General features: G+C 41.1%; 1 protein-coding gene across 5 annotated transcripts; it reads right to left on the bottom strand.

Moving 5' to 3' along the window:
- Positions 1-40: 40 nt before the first annotated feature.
- Positions 41-21990, bottom strand: tmem39a (transmembrane protein 39A). 5 transcript variants are annotated; one of them, XR_009785301.1, is made up of 12 exons: positions 21652-21990; positions 18308-18500; positions 14946-15071; positions 13075-13297; positions 10563-10646; positions 9931-10085; positions 7952-8309; positions 7678-7865; positions 7464-7584; positions 4813-5367; positions 3703-3770; positions 41-147 (listed from the first exon to the last, which is right to left on the bottom strand). XR_009785301.1 is itself a non-coding variant. In XM_061752923.1 (10 exons), exons 2-10 carry the CDS (start codon positions 18418-18420, stop codon positions 5131-5133), a joined length of 1605 nt encoding a protein of 534 aa, XP_061608907.1. In that variant the 5' UTR covers positions 18421-18500; positions 21652-21990; the 3' UTR covers positions 41-5130. The 5 variants fall into 5 exon arrangements, 2 of the variants coding, with proteins under 2 accessions (XP_061608907.1, XP_061608927.1); XR_009785300.1 differs by having other exon boundaries at positions 3703-5367; XR_009785299.1 differs by having other exon boundaries at positions 41-3770.
- Between the last annotated feature and the right edge of the window lie 969 nt (positions 21991-22959).

Genomic DNA, 22959 nt, shown 5'->3' with positions numbered 1-22959 from the left:
AGTGTGCACATATGCTCAGTCAATTATACAAACACACAACTGTGTTTATTTTAACACCATGTTTTATTTCAGATGACCAAAAAAAGATCCTCAGGGTGAAATGAATACTGTAAAAAGCCGAAATATGAGGACCAGCTCCTTGAACGTCTGCAACAGAGATGTGATGCTGGATATGTTACACAGAACGAAACAAACTCAAATTTCATCGACACCGGCATCTGTTTTACTCGCACCCCCCGTCTGTTTCATGCTAAAGGAAACAAGGGAATGGAAGTGAAAAGGAGACTCATTTTTTGTTTTTTTTTTGGTTTTAAAAAATGCTTTCCAAATATCAAAACCTCAACTCCACTTTATTGTCAGGGGCTTTCAGCAAACCAACAAAGGCAGGCAGAATGTGTTGTTAGAGCAAGCACTTAAGTGGGAAGAAAAAAAAATAAAACGGCAAAAGCTGAAGCTGTTTTCCTATCAGGGTTTACTAGATAAGGGCAGGTGTTGTCATAAGAGAATTTCTTTCAAGTGACACTGGTCGCTACATTCAGGTCGACATGCGCTAACTGCACACATACAGCAAACGCAAAACTGCAAGGCACAAAGAGGCAAATTCCTCTTCCTCCCGAGCCTCACTCATCCTGACCCCTGACTGAATATATCAGATTCCATCGGTTTGATGATCATTCAGGCCATGTCAAACGCATTTAAATGAACCACCAAATAAATGCTTTGTCTGTGGATTTGAATGTGTGTTAAAAGGAGGCAAAAGTCAGACGGCGCAACTTAAGGCAGAAAGGTGCATAAACAGCGCAACTTAAAAAAAAAAAAGGCAACATGCAAAGTGACCTGTAGAAGCGTAGGGCTAACTGGGGCAATATAGGACACTGGGTAATACGACCCCAATTCTAATGAAGTTGGGACGTTGAGGTAAACCTAAATAAAAGCAGAATACAATGATTTGCAAATCATGTTCAACCTATATTTAATTGAATACACTACAAAGACAAGATATGTAATGTTCAAACTGATCAACTTGATTGTTTTTAGCAAATAATCATTAACTTAGAATTTTATGGCCAAAAAAAGCTGGGACAGGTGGCAAAAAAAGACTGCGAAAGTTGAGGAATGCTCATCAAACACCTGTTTGGAACATCCCACAGGTGAACAGGCTCATTGGGAACAGGTGGGTGCCATGATTGCTTCCCTGATTTGCTCAGTCATTCACAAGCAAAGATGGGCCGAGGTTCACCTCTTTGTGAACAAGTGCGTGAGAAAATAGTCCAACAGTTTAAGGACAATGTTCCTCAACATACAATTGCAAGGAATTTCGGGATTTCATCATCTACGGTCCATCATATCATCAAAAGGTTAAGAGAATCTGGAGAAATCACCGCATGTAAGCGGCAAGGCCGAAAACCAACAGTGAATGCCCGTGACCGTCGATCCTTCAGGCGGCGCTGCATCAAAAACCGACATCAATGTGTAAATGATATCACCACATGGGCTCAGGAACACTTTCGAAAACCAATGTCAGCAAATTCAGTTCGGCGCTACAGCCGTAAGTGCAACTTGAAACTCGACTATCCAAAGCAAAAGCCATTTATCATCAACAACACCCAGAAACGCCGCCGGCTTCTCTGGGCCCGAGCTCATCTAAGATGGACTGATGCAAAGTGGAAAAGTGTTTTGGAAAATTGTGGACATCGTGCCCTCCGGGCCAAAGAGGAAAAGAACCATCCGGACTGTTATGGACGCAAAGTTCAAAAGCCAGCATCTGTGATGGTATGGGGCTGTGTTAGTGCCAATGGCATGGGTAACTTACACATCTGTGAAGGCACCATTAATGGTGAAAGTTACACACAGGTTTTGGAGAAACATATGCTGCCATCCAAGCAACGTCTCTTTCATGGACGCCCCTGCTTATTTTGGCAATACAATGCCAAACCACATTCTGCACGTGTTACAACAGCGTGGCTTCGTAATAAGAGTGCGGGTACTAGACTGGCCTGCCTGCAGTCCAGACCTGTCTCCCATTGAAAATGTGCGGCGCATTATGAAGCGTAAAATACGACAACAGAGACCCCGGACTGTTGAACAGCTGAAGCTGTACATCAAGCAAGAACAGGAAAGAATTCCACCTACAAAGCTTCAACAATTAGTGTCCTCAGTTCCCAAACGTTTATTGAATGTTGTTAAAAGAAAAGGTGAGGTAACACAGTGGTAAACATGACCCTGTCCCAGCTTTTTTGGAACGTGTTGCAGCCATAAAGTGCCAAGTTCATGATTATTTGCTAAAAATAATAACGTTTATCAGCTTGAACATTAAATATCTTGTCTTTGTAGTGTATTCAATTCAATCTAGGTTGAACATGATTTGCAAATCATTGTATTCTGTTTTTATGTTTAACACAACATCCCAACTTCATTGGAATTGGGGTTGTATAATTGCTGTACTTAAATATATCATCTTTATCACCCTTTTTAGCATAACATTTGTCAACACAAGACCAAAAAACGTCACGAAAACGGTCAAAAAAACCAACAACAAAGAATACACGTTTGCGTCATGGAATGTCAATGGCATTCAATTGCAGGCAAAGAGAATTAAGATTATATCACTAAATTTAAAACAGACCTCCTCCTAGTACAAGAAACGCACCTTATTAAGTCATCTTTTTTTCACTCAGGCTATCTCGGCCTTTTATAACAGTACAGAAAGAGGAGTCTCGATACTAGTTCATAAAAGACTACTTTTTACAATAAATAGTACATACATCCAGAAGGCCGATACATAATTATACAGGCTACAATACTGAACAGGGCGGCACAAATTTAGTAGTTTCTGGAACATTTAAAAAATTCTGGGACATAATGAAAAGGGTAATATGCGCCACCAGATTGGGGGGAAAATGGACCGGGTCTGTATTAGCCCCATAAAAATTAGATCATAAATTAATCTAAATTCACTGGCATACACCACTTTACCAACAACGAATATTTCTTCTGTAGATAAAATACCAGCTACCATGCCTGGAAATTACAAAAGAATGGAGCCCAACTCTCCTGCATTGATAGAAGAAGCTGTGAAATGCATCATCACCAACCTTCTTTGGTGGAGGATCAAGAATTGGTGGCAGACTTTCTTTTGGTGTTCTTTCGTTATTTGCCTGGTAAAAGTGTAGTTTGATATATTTTCATGTTTTTCTCTCGTCAACAGTGTAATGCAGTTTCAGTACAAAACTAATTCAGTTAAACGTCATGTCATGTCTTTTTGGTATATGTTGATAAAATTGTGAAATTTCAATCTAACTTTAGCTTATTCTGGTCTCAATTTAGGCGGCACTGCAATTGGTTCAGAAATACAGGTCATTTTCAAAAAGTGGCCCACATTACCCCAGTTACCCCTCCTGCTGAGAATACATGAACTGGTACTGAGAAAGGCAGGTGTGGATGACTCCAACACGGCGACTCGCCATTCAGCACCCGTGCCATTAAACACCCTTTGAAAATGACATTCAAAATGCAAAAGGGAGGTTTCATCCTCGTTGGCCACATTAATCAAGCTCTACTAACCCACATGGGCCCCATTGGGACAGCAAGTCAAAAGATGAAGGCGGATGAACTTAAGGAGAATAAAAACGATGCCTGAGCTCGATCATAGCAAGGACTTCATGCCAAAACGTTGGAAGAAAAAGCAATAGCACCGTGTACCTTTAAAGCATTCATGGCTGGAGCTGTGAGGGTTCCGTGTCAGGGTGAAGACACCCCGGGGTCACAGCCTATGATGACAAAAAAAGAACATGCCAATTGCGAAAACCCAAATGAATGCGCAACACAAGCGCAAAGTAAATGAGGAAAAGCATGCAGCAGTTTTTGTCAATACAGTGAGTAGAAGTAATAAAGTACTGAGCAGCTAGCCGACAAGAAACATATCATCTTGAACGGATGCCATAACTGAGGCAGCTTAACATACACTACTCACAAAACGTTTGGGATATTGGGGGAAATTTCAGGATTAACCTTAAATGCAAACAAAACAACTTGCTGTTCTCTGAAGAACGTGTTTACTCCATGATCATTTCCTAGGACATCCACTCGTGTAGCTGTGGCTAAAAAGCAAAGTGTGGAGAGTCTCTGTCACTAAAATGCAGAAGTGCAGTCAACGAATGAAGCCATGGTTGCCAGCAGCCTCTCAAATATTTACACTTTCTCCTTTCTCATCTGTCACATTTCTTTGCGACCGCTTTTATTCAACGTTTCCCCACTCCTGAAGACCAGGAGTCACAATTTATTCTCAATCCACCAGATTAGGTGTGCAGTCTGTTTTAGAAAACAGCAAGTTGTGCAATAGCTACTGATACAATGAAAGGTCTGACATTTGCATTCAAAAGTTTAGAGAAGGTCAATTTAAGTTCACCTGTAAAGGTTATAGTTCATTTTAGGTTCATCGTGAAATTCCTCTTAATACTTAATATCCCTAACTTTCTGTCAGTAGTGCCAGGACTTTCCTTAAACATCTTAGACACTTAAAATAAAATCATCCCTTAATCTGCATGTTATGGTTACAAGCCAGCCCATTTTTGGGGGGCATAGAAAGGGTCTCTGCTGGTTGCCAAGCAACTGCCCGTACCGTTTGAATACGCTGTCCGCCGCTCAATATTTGACGATTTGTTGTGCGACGGGTAGCGACTTGCTCGTCTTAATTGTCGGCAGTAGGTTTTCCCGAGAAAACGGCTGCATCTTCGTCTTGAAATTAAGTTTGTGGTTCGAGGGTTAGAATTTCAGACCAATCAGGGACAGAAGGTTTACGTGCTAACTGACCTGTGAGGCTATGTGGCTACGTAGCCACTTTTGACATCTTTGGCGAAACTTCTCCTCCTCTTCTTCCAGCAACAACACAACGCAGCATGCTAATGTCATCAGCGTGGTAATGCCCGGCGAAACTCGAAATAGTATACAAAATAAAATATTCTTTTAAATAGGTTTATATAAACATTGCATTAAAAATATAACCGTATCAAAACACGATTATGAGTTCAGAGTCCTGTCCCTTTATCCTCCAATTGTGAGCGCCAAACACCCCCTCTGGTCTCCCAATTTCAACTCTACCGTACGTCTCCCACCTCCAGCTTTCAGTCTTTACTGCGACTTTAAGCCCAAACTACTGGACAGAGGGTACGAGTAGGCTTTGCCCAGCACTATGCGGTCTCTGAGCAGCTTGAAAAGGACATAGTAGTTGCAGAGGAGAATAAGGCCCAGAGAGAGAGTGTGGTTCCAGCGCTCGGAGAGGAACAAAGAGTATAACTGATACAGAACCACACTGGTCTCAATCCAGATCAGCAGGTTCAAGATCCGCAATGGCTTGTGGAAGAGGAACTGCAACACCAAAAGAAAGGAAACGGTCAGAAAACTTCAAGGGCATATTCTTACGGGTCACAAATATTATTTTCATCATTTCATTATGATATCATGTACATTTGCATACAAGCAACACCAGTAAATAAAACATTAAAACAAGACAAATAGAAGTACATGTTGCGCTGCATCTTTTCTGAACTACAGTGTTGCCCTGCGTATTCACCATTCGATTGTCATGAATTCACCTATTCTATGGAGAGATTTTCTTGGAAACTATCCTCCTTCATTTGCTTGCAATAACTGACAAATCACTATTTTTCTGCTCAGGCCAAAGCAATAAAAGTAGCACTTTGGCGCCATCTTTGGGAATATGTGTGGTGTCGTTTAAGAGTGAAACAAAGTATGCTATTGCTTTTCTCACATTGCACTTGTCTGCTTTGCCAACATTTATTCTTGTGTACAAGAGCACATACTTGTTTATCCATGTCACGTCAGTTTGGGCGAGCATGTTATTTGTATGCTAGCTAATACTATTGAGCCTCTTGTCAAGGTGGTTTTGTTTGTGCTGCATAATTGAATTCCTGATTACAGTTTGTCGTCATAGAAAAACATAAACCAGGTGTCCGTGTAGATGTTAGCTTTGTTGCTTATCCTTTGTGTTGTTAAAAACCACAGGAAGTAAAACAATCCAAACGGATTCATTTCCAAGTGCTCTACCACAATCTTGCGGCATGTAGAAGCAACTACAACTGCACACCACCATTTCGGGGTGAGGGCTAGCATGCTTTTGCTTACACAGTAGTGGAAGGCACTTCTGTACAAGCAAAACTAAGTTTCTACATGGAACTCCAAGTAGGAGTTGTTTTCCCGATAAAAATGTAAATAAAATAAGCATTGTTGTCTTGACTACTGTAGTTCATGTATAAAATTATATATGAATTAGTTTCTGCACAAGATAAACTAGTGCGGCCGCGCTTATCTGTGATTCTGCGATTCACCTTTAAATTTTTGTGGCAAGAAACTATGTTGAAGTGAGTTGGAGAGCTTCATTTACACAAAATGAGTGCTTTGCCGCCATCTTGTGGCATCTATAGACTACAATAAAGTTGTTTTTCCGGGGCTAAAGGTGACAATTGTGGATTTTCGTTATTTACGGCAGGGCTGAGTTCCTATTGCCTGTAAATAGCAGGGGTCCACTGTAATATTAACTGTTAAGTTGAAGAGTTCAACCACAAAAGCAGACATTGCAACCTCCAATTTCTGTGAATTGTGTTAAAGCCAAATTGTATTTAGTGTATTCTAAAGTTAATATAAGTTACAAAATTAAGAGGCTAAATTGGGGGGAAAGTCTTTCAAAGAGGTCTTTAACGTCATTACATCGCAAAACCAGACAACTCCAAGAAAGTAATTTTCCTAAAAAGAGACAAGTCCAACCTTTTCACATAACTATGAAATTGGTGGTTGAAATGGTAATGGTATTATGCTTTGAACCACAATCTCGAACTAACCCTTGACCTTAATTTAAATTCACCCTTAATCCTAACCCTTTAAAGTGAGAGAAAAGTCACTTTTGCACAGAGTCAGTTAGCCTGTCGACCCACCTGACCTCGACTGATAAGGTTTCCTCGTAGAATATGCAAACCTGGTCACAAACACCAATCTCACCGGTGAGTTTCTCGACATTTTCACTCTTGGAATGCTTCACGCAATTAACCACAAGCAACACAGTTGGCATTTCAAGCGCAATCAAAGCTATAATAAGCAGCAAGTTAACAAGAAAGACATGTTTGACAATCTATGTAACGAGTGACGAGAATGTGACATCAATGCGTATTAGCACGTGATTGGCTTGTTACTGAAATAAAACCTTTATTTTCAACGAGTTTTACACAGGAGCGGTTGTTTTGCAGGATTAGAAAATGCAACACTGAACAATGACGTGACAGACAATCTGCTAGTAGGTGATGTGATTTTTTTTCTTTTTTTTTTTTAAATGGCGGTTGTCGGCTTTTTGCGCTTGAACTCGTCAGTTTACCACTAGCTGGGGTTGCAACCCTTGATCAGTCAAGTGAATCATTTACCGGTTACTATGATTTATGGGTGTAGGTACTCACATAAAATCTTGCGTGTGAAACATCCGATGGCATAGCAACATTATAAGGTCCAACTGCTTTATACAGACAGCGGCTGTGTCGTACTAACACACCTTGAGGCCAAACAGTGTGTTCTGACCATCTGTGGGTGGGGGGGGGGCAAAAACCAAACTTTTTTTGCATTCAGAGAAGAACCATGAGACTTACGAACTCCAGGACAGAGGGATTCACTTACACATGCTGAGGTGTATTACTGTATGAGCCGTGCTCCAGCTTCTGCCATCGGCCCAGGTGGGACGCCGAGCGATGAAGCAGGTCGCAGTAGTTTGGGGGCAGCAGCTGGCTCATCAGCATTACAAAGGCATTGATCCACACCATGATCAGATGCTCACATGACCAGCGCATGTCATAGTATTGGGTGCTCTGGAAGAACAAATGAGTCTTATTAATCTGAAACATGCAGTCAAGCGTTGAGATGAATTTAAACAGAAGCAGAAGAGCAAACCCACCCTCACAAAACATAGAGGCAAGAAGGCAACATAATAAGCACTGAACAGCGAGTTGAACAGCACTTCCTTAATCCGTCGATTAAAATCGCTCTTCAGCTCCTCCACCTCTGATCGAATCAGCTCAGGCGTGTGAGTGTGCGTGTGGGGCGGGCAGGTGTGCGTGGGCATGTGCTGCGGTGCGGAAAACTGTTCTCTGAGGTTCTCTCTTAACAAGAGGAGGAAATCCCGGGGTCGAAAAAAGGCGGCGTCCGTTAGGTCCGTTTGCTGGTGGTCGGCCGAGTAATCGTAGTCGCCCGTTGACATTTGGCTCTTGGGTCCTTCCTGGTGGAAACAGCAGAGCGGGACATACACGCCAAACCTACAAGCAGGAGAAGTAATCGATTTAGTGTATCCTCATGTGAAAGCCTCGACAAGAGTGTATAGACATAGCAGTCACTGATTAGCATAGAGAAAAATGTCTTTTGAGTGTTGTGAATAAAAAATAAAAAAAGGGAAGTTGTGCCTACACACCAAAATCGGGTTGTCATGCTGACTTTCAATAAGATAAAATTCACTGCTTTAGCGCATGGGTCTGGCAAGATTAATCACTATTTTGTTATCATTAGATGAGCGATATCACAATAGTTACGAGGGTTTTGTGCTGGTTTCCAGTGGAAGAAAGGATGAAAGCAAGTTTACGCCCAAAAAAATCCTTGTTGACTCATCATTTGAGTGAAGAGCAGTGAGAGCGACATCAGAATGTGAAAATAAAGTAGACAAAGAATTAGTCCAACGTAGACCTTTTATTTACAGTTCCTAAAAACCACTGACTGCCTTTGTTTCTTATGTTTTACTAGAAAGTACTTAAATTCAGTGGTGAAAAAATGTTAAAGCTGTGAATAATGTACCATATTATTATAATCAGCTGTTTTGATGTGACTACTGTGCAAAATGTACAAACGGTGACGTATGGAAAGCCGTTTGAGCATTTATTTCATATCCTTGATATGCAACTTAAGGCCTATGTACTAGTAAGCGCTTTGGTGTCAGACGATTTGGTGCACTTTGTAGATTGACCGTCTTACTAGTAACGTTGTTTTTTTTTACCCAATATACACTGTATGCTCATATTACTTAATGTATCGATATCCTTGGTATCAAATAAATACAAAGAGTGTAGTACATGGACCTGAAGTTGGATATAAAGGACAGAAACCAAATGCTTAAAAGTCTTTACATACAGTAACTACTAGTGAAGCACTAGATGTAAACTAGTAGAATTTTATAGTGTAACTTGTAGTAGTAGTAGCAGGCAGATGTCAAAATTTTTATCCTGACTCGGAAGAAAATTCAGCGCTCTAGTACAACTACCGTGTCTTACTAGTGAAGTGTTTTTCACAACTGCCTTGCACTACAGTATGACATTTCTGCACTCTAGTAGGACATGTTGCAAGTGAGGCAAAACTACTAGTGGGCAAGAAAGTTACTAGTGTGTGACAAATAACTAGTGCAATGTTACTAGTGCAGCACAGTAGTTTAATAGTATGGTTTAATTGCGTACCAATATCCAAGTCTCACTAGTAGTGCAACTAATATTACTAGTGCGCCGTAGTCATTCTACTAGTGCGTTGAATTGTCTTCCGAGTGAGCACAAACAACATACTAGTACATGGACCTTAAGCTGAATATCAAAGTTATCGAACGAGTGCTCAAACAGCTTTATGGAAATTATTGGAAAAAAACATTACTTTGTGCGCCCTAGTCGTTCTACCAGTATGGCAAAGTTGTTCTACTAGTGAAGAAAAAGAGCGAACTAGTACATGGGCATGAAGCTGGATAATGTGGATATCAAGGATATCGAATAAATTCTGACATCATAATCACTAATGTCTTTGAAAAGGGTCCTTACAAAACGCTGGCCCTCCGTCCACCTCTCATCAAAGGTTTTAAGAACTAGTTCCATGGAAGCAGAGTGGACCAGGTTGGTACTAAACACTCACGGGTATCCCAAGAAGAGAAGGTTGAGAACAGAGTGGTTCTTGCAAAGGTTGACCAGCGTCCAGCAGAGCACCCAACAACACATGGTGAGCAGACACAATCTTGCTGTGAGCAAAACCAAATAGCAGACCAGCGACTCCCTGCTGCTGAGAGACAGCTGAACAGAAGCAGGACAGATATCTTTACTTATGAGATAAAACATGGATTCATCAGCTGTCAGATAACATTAATACCTTGATTTACAAGTATCGCTCAGTCAATTTTCTTTTTTGCTTTGTAGTACTACTTTCTACGATAGGTACTATACTGTAGCAGTAGATGATAAAGGCTAGAACACCAGCCACGGACATTCAAACAATTTCTATGTTAAAAAAAATGCAATCAAGGAAAACTTTCTTTACATTCTCGTTTATTAGTGTACAGTGGTATTTTTCTTATCAAAATGCACGTCACAAAAAAAAGGTTTTTGGGGGAGGCTACAATGCAATAATGGCCTTTCCATTCTTTTCAATGGGGAAAGCTGATTTGAGAGAGGAGTGATTTGAGTTACGAGCATTGTCACTGAACAAATCAAGCTCATAAGTCAAGGTACCACTGCATTTCTCCTAGGTTCTCTGGGAAAACTTGAGTTCACCTCTGAAACTGTAGTCCAAACAAGCCTCCTGGCCAGCATGACTGTGATGAAGATAGCCAGGTGGTAGTCCATTAGATGGAAGCTCTGTAGGTAAACAAGCAACGGTCAGAAGGAGAGATAAAAAATTATGGTTCGTTTTCATTGCATAACATCAAACTAGAATCAAGCAAACATACACTTACCGTAATTTATCGTGTATAATGCGCATTTCCCCCCCATAAAATGATCAAAAGTCAATAGTGCGCATTATACATAGGTATAGGAGCAAAGGGAAAACAATTACACATTTTATAAATGTACGCTGCCACCTAGTGGTTATGAGAGAGGTTTACTCTTTCATTCTAATATGCCACAGTTGTGCTCAGAAATGTCGCACTACTCGCTTGAAGTCTCAGCGCCATTTGCACAATGGTCATTGCACCGGACGATTGCAATATTAGTCTTTCGAACTGCTCTAAGTGCTAGAGGACTCTGCATCATTTTGCACAATTGTCAAAAAAATAAATAAAAATGTACCGGCATTACCAGATAACTAGCAACTCTTTATTGCTCAGTGACTGGTTTTTGTCAATGTCTTTATGTCTCCAAAGTGTTCTCTGTCAATTGACTGTGTTGTCGTACTCGAGCGGCTCCAACTACCGGAGACAAATTCCTTGTGTGTTTTTTGGACATACGTGGCAAATAAAGATGATTCTGATATACCCAGGCAGAATTTGTGAAATATCTTTTTTTTTTTTTTTTTTTTTAAACACGACTGATGACTGAACAACAACCATCATTAATTTCTTTATGGTTATGTTTTGTTTAATGATAATGCTTTTCTGAAATGCTTGACGGTTAAATTTGAATTCCATTAAAATAAAATGTGTTTCACCTGGTCCTTCATGTTTTCTTTAAATAATTGTACCCATCTTACAAATTCTGCATGGGTAATAAAATATATGAGCACAACTGTGTTTTCTAATTTGCTAAATAAAAGTAGGGCTGTGAAGTTAAAAAAAAAAAAAGAATTAAGTGTTCAAATCAAGTGCTTAACTTCAGAATAATTCTTTGGAAAAAACTAACAAAATACAGATAATACTTCATGTTTTGATCATATGGGTAGAAGCAAAATCATGCATTGTAAAAATACATTATACATAGGTAGAAGGGTTTTCCAGAATTTTGAGGTCAACTTCGGGGGATGCGTATTATACATGGGTGCACCTAATACACGAGAAATTACGGTAATCACAAAACGTTAGGGATTTCGGTTGAAATTTCAGGATGAGGCACTATAAACTTTACAGTCAACTTAATTTGACCTTCTCTAAACTTTCGCATGACCAACTGTTCAATGTTCAAGTATTATGCGCACAACTTGAGCAATGAATCCAGCAATAGATCATTTTCATTCGACACAATTATATGGCTTGGTTGATCATTTTGGTGTTTAAATATACAAAGTTTAATTCTATATTGATTTGTGTCAAACATGATCAAAAAAAGCTATTAATTTGCACAATTTCTACAGCAATTACTACACAAAAATCTAAATATTGTTTGAGCTTGTTGCTATATCTGTAATGACTAAATTTGGTGAATGGAAAAAAGAAGAATTACCTACTAAAAATAAAGCACACCTTACTCCTCATTGGGTAGAAAAATAAGTTTGGTTTTTAATTGTTAAAGCTATAATCCATAAATTGTGTCACCCCTTAGGCTGGAATTCAGTATTACAACAGAAACTGTTGCTTTATGTGTTGAGTCTCCAACATTCTACATTTTTATTATATTTTCTAAAGGACAACCAGTGGGGAAAAAAGAAAAAGATGGATTCCTCGCAAGAGACAGTTGTTGTAAATTCACTACTATTATTGCTGCGTTCTATGCATGCACTGCTCGGACGTTGCTGAACAAAATGTATTTTACATCAGGCATCTTGTTGGGACAGCTAAGGGGTCCTCAGGAAGCTGTATGGCGTTCAGTCGCAGCATACAGTTTATATTGTTTTATCATCGAAGCCTGTCTGCATTTGTGATAGAGACATCCAAAATATCCCAGGCAGTAAAATGCAGACAGAGTCATTCCATATTGTTGCTGTTTATGCATGCATTGTTCTGTGCATGTATTTAACGTCAGGCACCTTGTTGGGCAGCTAAGGGGTCCTCACAAAGAGGTTTTGTTCATTCACGGCAATTATTGTTTTTGTTATTGTATGATTATTTTCTCCTACAGAAACGCAAAATAATATCTTAGTGAGCTTTTTACAAAAGACATGAGGCGGTGCTCCGCCCATTGCCAGGTAAAATGCGGCATTTGTGATTTACGGCGCGCCAGTGCGGGAAATGAATCGGGCATTCACTAAATATAAATACTGAAAAATACAGCAAGATGTTACAGGTGTTGATAGGCTTAATCAGCAGTGTGTCATCTCCTCTAGTAGTTGCTTGGGTGAAAAAGACTTACTGCTTACAGGTTTAAGTTAGCTCTCTTACCATATTGGCGCTTCCAAAAGTGTGTGTGTTCTTACGAGTGAGGTAGAGGTGGGTGGCTGGCTGTATGGGTACCACCAAACTGTCCTGTAGATGTTGACGTACTGGACGAACAAGGCCACCAGAAGATAAACAAAGAGCAGGAACTCAAACAGCAGGCTGCTGTCCAATGGCAGTACGGGAATCTTTGAGTGGCGGACGGGCTCTGGTCTTATTACGGCCGAGATAGGTGGTGCAGACAGACCCAAGGAGCCACTGTTCCTAAAAGAAGCCCCCACCCACACACACAAATACCAGCGATAAAAGTGTGCAAAACAAAAACTATACATCCATTTTTATTCTTTTTTTTTTTTTTTTGACCAAACAAATTGTACTGAATAAAGCCTGCAAGAAACATCTCATCCACTTGTTTATTAAAAGTGTGTGCAACTTGATCTTAATTAATGTGGGTAAACAGTGTAGATAAACTGTGCACACAGACACCACAAACAAACATGAGAAGACTGAGAAGCACAAGCGCTTACATGAGCAAATGTTCAGTTTTCAGTTAGTCCAGGAAGTGATTAGTAAAGGAGCTGCGAAGCAGAAGATTTTGTATGTTCCCTATGTTGATTTAACTCTACCAGGGAATGACACGCAAACTATAAGGTAACACACAAGTGATAAGGTAAAACACAGTGGCACCCTGCTATATAACGGTTGGCCATGGTAATTAAATCATTTTAGTATTAAATATTGTTTAGTAACACTCAGCAAAATATGTACATTCAAACTAAAGATTAAAGTTGAACCAAACTCATTGTTGTTTGTTCATAATGAAATATGAAGGTAAATTGTGAAAATGTGCAAAGACTGAACAATTTAGTGCTGAATTGAATTGGCTAGATCTTTTGAGCGTGACGTCGCGATAGCGAGCTGGGGCGTGTAATTTGTAGCATGACGCCGTCCCCCACTAGATTTAACACTAAGCGACCCTATTCCAGGCGGCACGGTGGCCGACTGGTTAGAGCGTCAGCCTCACAGTTCTGAGGACCGGGGTTCAATCCCCGGCCCCGCCTGTGTGGAGTTTGACTGTGAGTGCGAATGGTTGTTTGTTCCTATGTGCCCTGCGACTGGCTGGCAACCAGTTCAGGGTGTACCCCGCCTCCTGCCCGATGACAGCTGGGATAGGCTCCAGCACGCCCGCGACCCTAGTGAGGAGAAGCGGCTCAGAAAATGGATGGATGGACCCTATTCCATGCAGTGTCCATTCGGCGGAATTGCCACTTCCCCGTTCATTATAACCTGACTCATTACGACCAGTAGAGCAATTCTCCTCTTCCCGCTTAGGAGCGGTGAAAGGCGGCACATATTTGATTGACAGATGAAAGTTCCGGGGAGGCGGGGTTATCAGAGCATTTAGCGACAAGCCCTCAACGCCTGCAAGCTAAAAAAAAAGTCTCTTGTCCATTTTGAAAAATGATTTCACACACTTTACAATTTTTCTTAGTTATTCATTAATTGTCCGGCTTGTAAACAAGACTCTTTTCTGTAATGTGTCATATTTACAACACAGTTGTTTTGTCCGTTTGGTTTTACTTTAACTATTTAATTTTACGACCTGCTCAGTGTACAATCCAGCTGGTACACGCCCAATTTTATATGTCACTGTCAAGGAGCTATAAGACTTCCGCCCATAGAACTTCATCGATGCTCGATCCTCACACTTCAATGCGACATAAGACAGTTGACTTGCTTCTCAACGTGACAGCGAGAGAACAACTTCCGAGTCACTTTTAAAGCATCGAGCAGCTAGGACCGTTGCAATTATGGGAAATGAGATCGACTCTTAGACACCACTGAGCCGCCAGATCGTCAACTCTTTGTCGCATCAGGCCGAATATTCGAGTTAATATATTGCAATACTTACCCAGCTCTGTGCACTGGTTGCATCATGCCTGCCTCCTGATCATCCCTTGAACTCTTGCTTTGGATCCATTTCCCTGCCTGCCTGGACCCTGCACCACATTTCCTCCAAATATCTCCGAACAGAAGCCTTTCCGTCCAGCCACAACAATAGTCACATGTACATTAAACATCTGTGCATCATAACTCTGCTGTTCATCTCGCTTACATGCACCTGGGTCCTCCTCACAATCAATACCCTAACAGTATCAGTTTTGTGTTCAATTTAACAAGTAAATTTGTGCGTAAACTGAGATGAGAACGTCATTATTTCAGTATTCATACGTTCCCTGACATTTTTGTTTGGTGGTGTGCTTTGACATTTTTCTCTTGCAAAAGGGGTGCTACTTGGGAAATACTGTGTTCAGGAATACTTTTAAAGTGTTTTAACGAGGTTAAATGTTTTTAAAGTGTGGAAGAGGCGTAAAACTGTTTACAACTATTTAATATAGTCGCTCTATTTTGCTTTTTTTTATCAATCGCACGTGGATCTGGAAGATATCGACCAGTGATAAACAGGGGTTCACAGTGGTTGGATTTACAACAATGGCGCAATCAAGTGATTTAAATTCAACGAGGATGCCAATCCACACTACCCAGCCTGTAAAAAATATTTAACCTCCCAAACTTGAATGACCTGCAGACAAACCAACCACTTAAGATAGGGTGACCAAAACTTCGCCACCAAACAACATGGTTGCCCATCCAGATGCCAGATGCACTATGAGAGGACCAAAGCAGCATTTGTGGTCATGTATCAGTAGTGTGAAAGGGCAGGGCTATTAAGTATGGAAAGCCGTTTGAGCGTTTATTCAATACCCTTGATATCCAGCTTAAAGGACCTGTAAAGTGAAAATGTAATGTCTTGTAAATTTGAAACACCACAGAGGAGTTAACAAGCCTGCCAAATTTGAATACAAAAATCGTCAAGTACCGTATTTTCACGACCATAGGGCGCACCGTATTAAAAGGCGCAGTCTCAGTTACGGGGTCTATTTCCGTATTTAACACGTACACAAGGCGCACCGCATTATTGGGCGCAGGCATGGTAAAACATACGCTAGCTTAAAACATACTGTTGCATGCATGCACGGTAAAACAATGTTTTTAAAAAGGCAGCGAGAGCAAAACTGAGTTCGGTTGTACTTTATTGAAGTATTTAACTATGTACTCACGTTATTTTTTGATCAATCCTCATCCACAAATCCATCAAAGTCCTCATCTTCTGTATCCGAAATGAACAGCTGGGCAAGTTCTCCATCAAACACGCCAGGTTCCCTCTCGTCATTGTCGGAGTCCGTCTCGTTGCCGTGCGGCTCCTCGGAAATGATACCGGCTTTTACGAAAGCTCGAACAACAGTGCAAGCAGACACGTTAGCCCAAGCATCCACAATCCATTCACATATGGTGGCGTAACTCGCCCGGCGTTGCCTCCCAGTCGTAGTTGCACTTGTTTTTTCACAGCGGCTGTGAGATGGGCGCGCATGGAGTCACAGATCAACAGGGACGGTGACGCGTGGAAAAAAACATCCGGTCTCTTTACGTACACCTCCCTACGCCACTCTCTCATTTTCTTCGTCCATGCAGCCCTTTTGATTGGCCTTAACGATGACTTCGGCTGGAAACTTTTCTTCAGGCAGCGTCTTCCTCTTAAAAATCACCATAGGTGGCAGCTTCTGTCCATTATCACGGCAACAAAGCACAACAGTAAAAGCAGACTTCTCGTGCCCCGTTGTGCGTATCGCTACCGTGGTGGTCCCCTTCTTCTCTCCAGTGTGGTTCACCGCGATGTCGAAAGTGAGCGGCACCTCGTCCATGTTGGTGATGTGGTTGGGCAGGATGTGTTTGTCGGCAATCTTTTTACTGCAGTAGGAGCGGAAGATGGCCAGCTTTTCTTTGTAATCCGCCGGAGGTTGCTGCGCCACGGTAGTCCTGGCCCGGATGGATAGATGGCGCCGTTTCATAAAACGAAAGCACCAAGACTGACCTCCTTGAAAAGGTTCGATTTGAACTTCTTCTGCGAGCGTTTTTGCCGTCAGTCGAATGGTGACTGTAGAGACGCTTCTCCCGGCTGTTCTTTACTCATTAATCCATTGCTCGAGTTGGTCCTCCAACTGCGGCCACCTCGCCTTGTTTCCGCGGAAACTCAGCTTCGTCTTCTTGACTTGGCGAAGCTCGTTTTCCTGCTTCCTCCACTTGCGAACCATGGATTCGTTGATCTTGAATTCTCTCGCGGCTGCTCGATTCCCACGTTCCCCCGCGTAACTGACAGCTTGCAGTTTAAACTGTGCTTCGTAAGCGTGTCTCTTCGTAGGTGCCATTTTCGGGGGTCCTTAGCCAAACCGATGTTGTTTTTGCACAATGCACACCCCGGCACGGTATACCCTTCCCCCCTTTACGTCCGCATGTTGTCCTCAGTCACGTCCGCCTTTCCGCTACATAAGCAGCGTGTCGGCAGGAAATGCTCCCAGTCAGTCAAGCGGGGCGCTCATCAAAGTCACACATAAGGCGCGCCGCATTATAAGGCGGCCCGGCCATTTTGGAGAAAATTTAAGACTTTTAAGTGCGCCTTATGGTCGTGAAAATACGGTATATAAATCAGGCTCCAAAATCATGAAACATAGAGCCCTCCTCTCAGCTGTAGGACGCAGTGGGCGTGTCCGCTGAATGCGCTGAAAACATGCCCTCCTCGACCTTCACCAGTCACTCAAGTACATGTCTGTTGCTCACACAATGTTCCTCAACTTTCTTTTTTGCCACCTGTCGCAGCTTTTTCGAACATGTTACAGACATAAAATTCAAAGTTAATGATTATTTGCTAAAAACAATCAAGTTTATCAGTTTGAACATTCAATATCTTGTCTTTGTAGTGTATTCAATTAAATATAGGTTGAACATGATTTGCAAATCATTGTATTCTGTTTTTATTTGTTTAACGCAACGTCCCAACTTCATTGGAATTGGGGTTGTACATGGACTCCATGGACATAGCCATGAAGGATATTGAAGCCATTTGAGCAACGATATTGGATAAATGCTCAAACAGCTTCTTGGGAAGCTGTTTATTATTAATAATAAAAAAAATAAAAATAAAAAGTTACTAATAAGACAGTCATTCTACTAGTGTGCGGACTTGTCTTATAAGTGAGGGCAAAGTGGAGTACATGGATCATTAACCTGGATATCAAGGATATTTAATAAACGTTTAAACGGCTTCCCGTAGTTAAGCTGAGCTCATGGCATCTAATTAAGAAGTTCAAGATAGGGTGGAGATGCCTCTGGAAGTGACACAAAGATGAAGGCTGAGAGAAACAATGCAGGCCAGACCTGTTCCTGAGGCCTGTACCATTGCCCAGGTTGCCTCCAACAAGAGTTTGCAGGGAGGGCAGGGCAGAGCGGCTCAACTGCTGTCTGCTGGGACCCCTGCGACCCCCTGGCATGGTCGCCGGTTACCGTGGCAACCCCGGACGCTGGGACACCTCCCTTGCTCCTTAATGAGCGACCATATACGCTGAGGCCACTGCGAAGGAGAGCAAAAGAGGGATTCTTATCACAGGAAACTTTCACTTTTCATTGGGAACCAAAAAAACTGAATGTGATTGTATTTTAAGAATTTGAAGGCTGATTTTTCGTCTGGAAACTTAATTCATGTCCTGAGCACTTTCATCATGGTTTTAGTTTGGATACAATCCTGATCTAATATTGACGAGTGCGGTGTGACCTGAAGCCTCCAGAACACAAACACTGATAATGCACCATGCAGTAAAACATGTACTGTAAAGTATTTGTATGAGGAAAGAACAAAAGCCAGAGGAGCAAGCGGCTTTCCTTAACATCAAGTTGGTTTGAGTGGTTGTATGTTGCTTGATTAATTTAGTTTTGTAATGATCCATTCTGATTGGAATCAAGTTGAAAATCTGGTGTGACCTGATGCACAGGCGATGGTGCCCTCACAATTTGACACATTTAAGGCGCTTTTGCAATGAACAATAGGAAAATAAGTCAATATGTGTCACAGTCATGGAATGCCACCCCCAACTATTGCATACTCTGAAGTAGTCAAGAGTCACACTTGTTTCAAATTAAGATTTTCTTTCTTTTCTTTTTTTACTCACGATTCAAAATGTTTTACATGTGAATAGCAATTTTTTTGTATTTTTTTTTTTTTTATTTGCCCTCAACATGGACGCTAACATGTTTCTGCACCATTTGTGTAAAGGGTTATATAAAGGGTCTGCTCGAAGTTTCCTTCCAAGAGGGAGTTTTCCCTTGCTTGCTCGCTCCAGTGGGGTTCAATTTTAATGCGCTGGGTGTGTCATGAAGTGCCCTGAGACAACTTCTGTTGTGATTTGGCGCTATGTAAATACAATTGAATCGAATTACATCCACCGTAAGGTTTGGTACCAAAATCGGTACTTTTTTGGGACTGCGCGAAGAGTTGGCCAATTCCCATGGCGCACTTGAACGCATCAGTGCCGCACAAGAGCGTAACGATGTCACTCGCAACAAAAAACTATGGATGGAAGGTTGAGAGTCAGACGCAGCACAATCTATAGCCTTAGCACCTTAGCTCAGTGCCGAGCCACGTAACTATACGTCTTTCCTTTCGGTCGTATTGCTGTGATTTCTTTTCTTTTCTTTTTTTGTGAAGCACTGAGTGTTGCATTTGTAGCTGCTATGCGATTTTTTTGAATACACATTGCTATACAGGTGTATTGCAAATTGTTATAGTCAAAGTTTGATTTAAACAAATGGGTTTAAAGTTTAGCATTCGTATCAGACATACTTTAGTAAATCAATACAAAATAGTGAAAACAGTGGAAGTGGTGCAGCTTGCCAGCGACACCGTTTGTTTTACTGTAATACATGCAGTATAGTGCATAGTGAAAAGCTTCAATTTTTAACTTGCATTAGTTATAATAATACATCGAAATACAGTTACTGTATATCTTTGTTCCTTGTGCAGTTCTTTGCTAAGAGGTTTGCTTCACACATTTTGTACTTTTATAATTTTATTGTTTGTATTTTCATACTTTATTATTATTTGTAAAATATTATACCTTGCGCGGCACGGTGAACGACTGGGTAGAGCGTCTGCCTCACAGTTCTGAGGCGCGGGGTTCAATCCCCGGCCCCGCCTGTGTGGAGTTTGCATGTTCTCCCCCGTGCCTGCGTGGGTTTTCTCCGGGTACTCCGGTTTCCTCCCACATCCCAAAAACATGCATGCTAGGTTAATTGACGACTCTAAATTGCCCGTAGGTGTGAATGTGAGTGCGAATGGTTGTTTGTTTGTATGTATGTGCCCTGCGATTGGCTGGCAACCAGTTCAGGGTGTACCCCGCCTCCTGCCCGATGACAGCCGGGATAGGCTCCAGCACTCCCGCGACCCTTGTGAGGATAAAGCGGCTCAGAAAATGGATGGATGTATTTATTTTTATTTTGTTTTAAACTTAGGATGTCGTTTTGTTAAAAAGTGTCAAAGTGTTTATCGCTGTATTGAAAAGCAAATGCTAAATTGAAAAATGTTGCTATTCTATTAATTGACAACTTAACATTACGACATAAACACACAAAAGTACCAAAGATTGTTACCGGTGAGTGCTGGTATCGATTGCCAGGTACCGTACCAGTTCAAATGTGAAAGGTACCCATCCCTCATCCACCGCAACATTGATGCGAGTTTCATTAGCCCATCTATGGCGTCTTTCATCGTGTGTTAGCATTAAGCTAACTGAAGCTCACACGTGGTTTGATTAAGTACAAATGCCACTGACTGTTTCTTTTCACAGCAACTTTGTTTTCTCCACATTTGCTCAATGAAACATGTTTCTCGTGAAATCTGTTCTACTGATTTTTAAAGACTGGAAAAAGCTAGAAAGCCTTGTACGTTTCTTGTGGTACGTTTTGTCAAAATGTTCTAAAATAGCAATATGGGGAAGTCTGTATTGAAAATGACTGACATTTAATTTAGGTGTGACTTTTCTGTGCAATACATTTAGGTACAGTTTTTACATGTAATTGCTGTGTTAATGGTCAAATGTACCTAATGCTACAGTGGATAACAATGAATACATACTTCGCAGAAATAATGTTGGCTCGTGTTTGATAGAAAGTTAGGCCTACTACTTTACCATCATCAATGTCAATCATTTTGTCAACACATGCATAGCAAAGCATTTTTTTATTTTATTTTATTTTTAATTTTAGGTAGTACTGGGAGTATAAAGTTTGAGAACCACAGATTTAAAACATTGGATGACTTAAGTCAGTCACTTCAACACAGAGAAACAAACAGTAACGGAGCAACGTTTCAGTTGAAAGTCACTGGAGAAAACGGGAACTATTGGAGAGTATTTTGTCATTTCGTCAGACTTTAGCCTTTTGTGTTGCCCTAAACTAACGACACGGAAAGAAACGCGAGACAACCGTGGGCAGATTTCATGTTGATGACACCGCGGTGACGTGCACTAAACCTGGCGTTTCTCAAGCATGACACCAGGCAGTATGGCTTTTCTTTTTCTTTTTTTTTTTTTTTTTTTTTTTTTTTAATATACGCCCGTCAGAAACTTCAGCAAATAGCTTCAAAGATGGGGGTTATATACGTGAGCGCGTGTGTCTGGAACATTCGTATAGATTGCTTCAAGCTCTGTGCAAAGTCACATTTTACTCACACGACAACATGCGGGAGGCTGAAGTGAACGAGGATGCATCAGTCACTTGTGTGGCTTCCAGCCGGACGAGTCCAGACGGAACCGAGCATTCCACCGACTCCTTTTTTTTTTATTTTTTTTTTTTTTTAATATAATAATAATACTCCAATAAGACCCAACGCAGCACCGTGGCGATGAGCTACCGTGGCTCCGGACAAGTTGGTGCGGTCCCCGGTCACTCGGTGTCGGAATGAAAAAGGAGTCTTTTTCAAAAAGTTAAGCCCAAAGCTGCGAGGAGCGACTGTGTAAATGCATTTCACAGAGACCGACGTGGCAAGCCCGCACCTCCTCGGGACGACGTCATCATTGCGCGACATGAATCGTAAACATGAAAAAAAAAAAAAGAAAAAAAAAAGGTTTTTAACCGTTGCGTTTGAAAGTCATCGTTACATACGACATCAAGGGTGGTAAAAGTGCTCACGCTGTATTTTAGTGTAAGTACAAATACATGTGGAGGAAAACGTCTCAGATAAAAGTACTGATTTAACTCCTGTACGTAAGTGGGGGAAAAAAAGCACAGACTCGGATATCTACTCGAGTACAAAAGTAGATCTTTTTTTTTTTAAACTGTCAGATAGATATATAGATTTTTAGGAATGAAACCTCTGATTGATTAACAATTAATTTACTGTATTTTAATGATGGTCATTATGGTGGTACTTTTTTCGACTTACCTGAGTAGAAGTACAGATACCTGTGGGATAAAAACTGGTCAAGTGGAAGCAGTTATTCATATTTAAAGTAGTAAGTCAAAGAAATTTACGGTGCTGTACAGTACTTTCAAAAGTGTGTTACATCTAATTATTATTATTTTTAAATCGGCAATTTATTTGATGGCTCCGCATAAAATAGTCTTTAAGTCTTGAATTGAAATGTATTTTTTAGGAACTGTTTTGAAGCTCAAATGCAACCAATTACCTCCAAAAGTCACATAATTAGAGGGGGGGGAGAAAAAAAATCCTCATTGTGAATGTAGCTTTCAGTGACAATGCCAATGAAACGGATTCTGATTCTGAAATGAAGTTCACTTATGTGCAATCGAGCATTAATGTGACGTTTCGGTATTCACACACGTGTTCTGAGGCCCCAGTTTCTGTACAGAGTCTGTTGGAATCTCGAGCACCAAGGTGGCTCTTTCATCCTTCAGGTGTGGCCCTCTGTGACTGGGTTTGATTTAAGGTTGCTGACCCCTGCTTGGAAGTGGCTCCTACATGCACAGACGATTTTGCGATCTCTCTACAACTATTTATGACGTGCACTCGATGGATC

Source organism: Phyllopteryx taeniolatus, chromosome 2 (genome assembly GCF_024500385.1).
Source record: "Phyllopteryx taeniolatus isolate TA_2022b chromosome 2, UOR_Ptae_1.2, whole genome shotgun sequence".
Taxonomy (NCBI): domain Eukaryota; kingdom Metazoa; phylum Chordata; class Actinopteri; order Syngnathiformes; family Syngnathidae; genus Phyllopteryx; species Phyllopteryx taeniolatus.
This window is presented reverse-complemented; position numbering and strand designations above follow the sequence as displayed.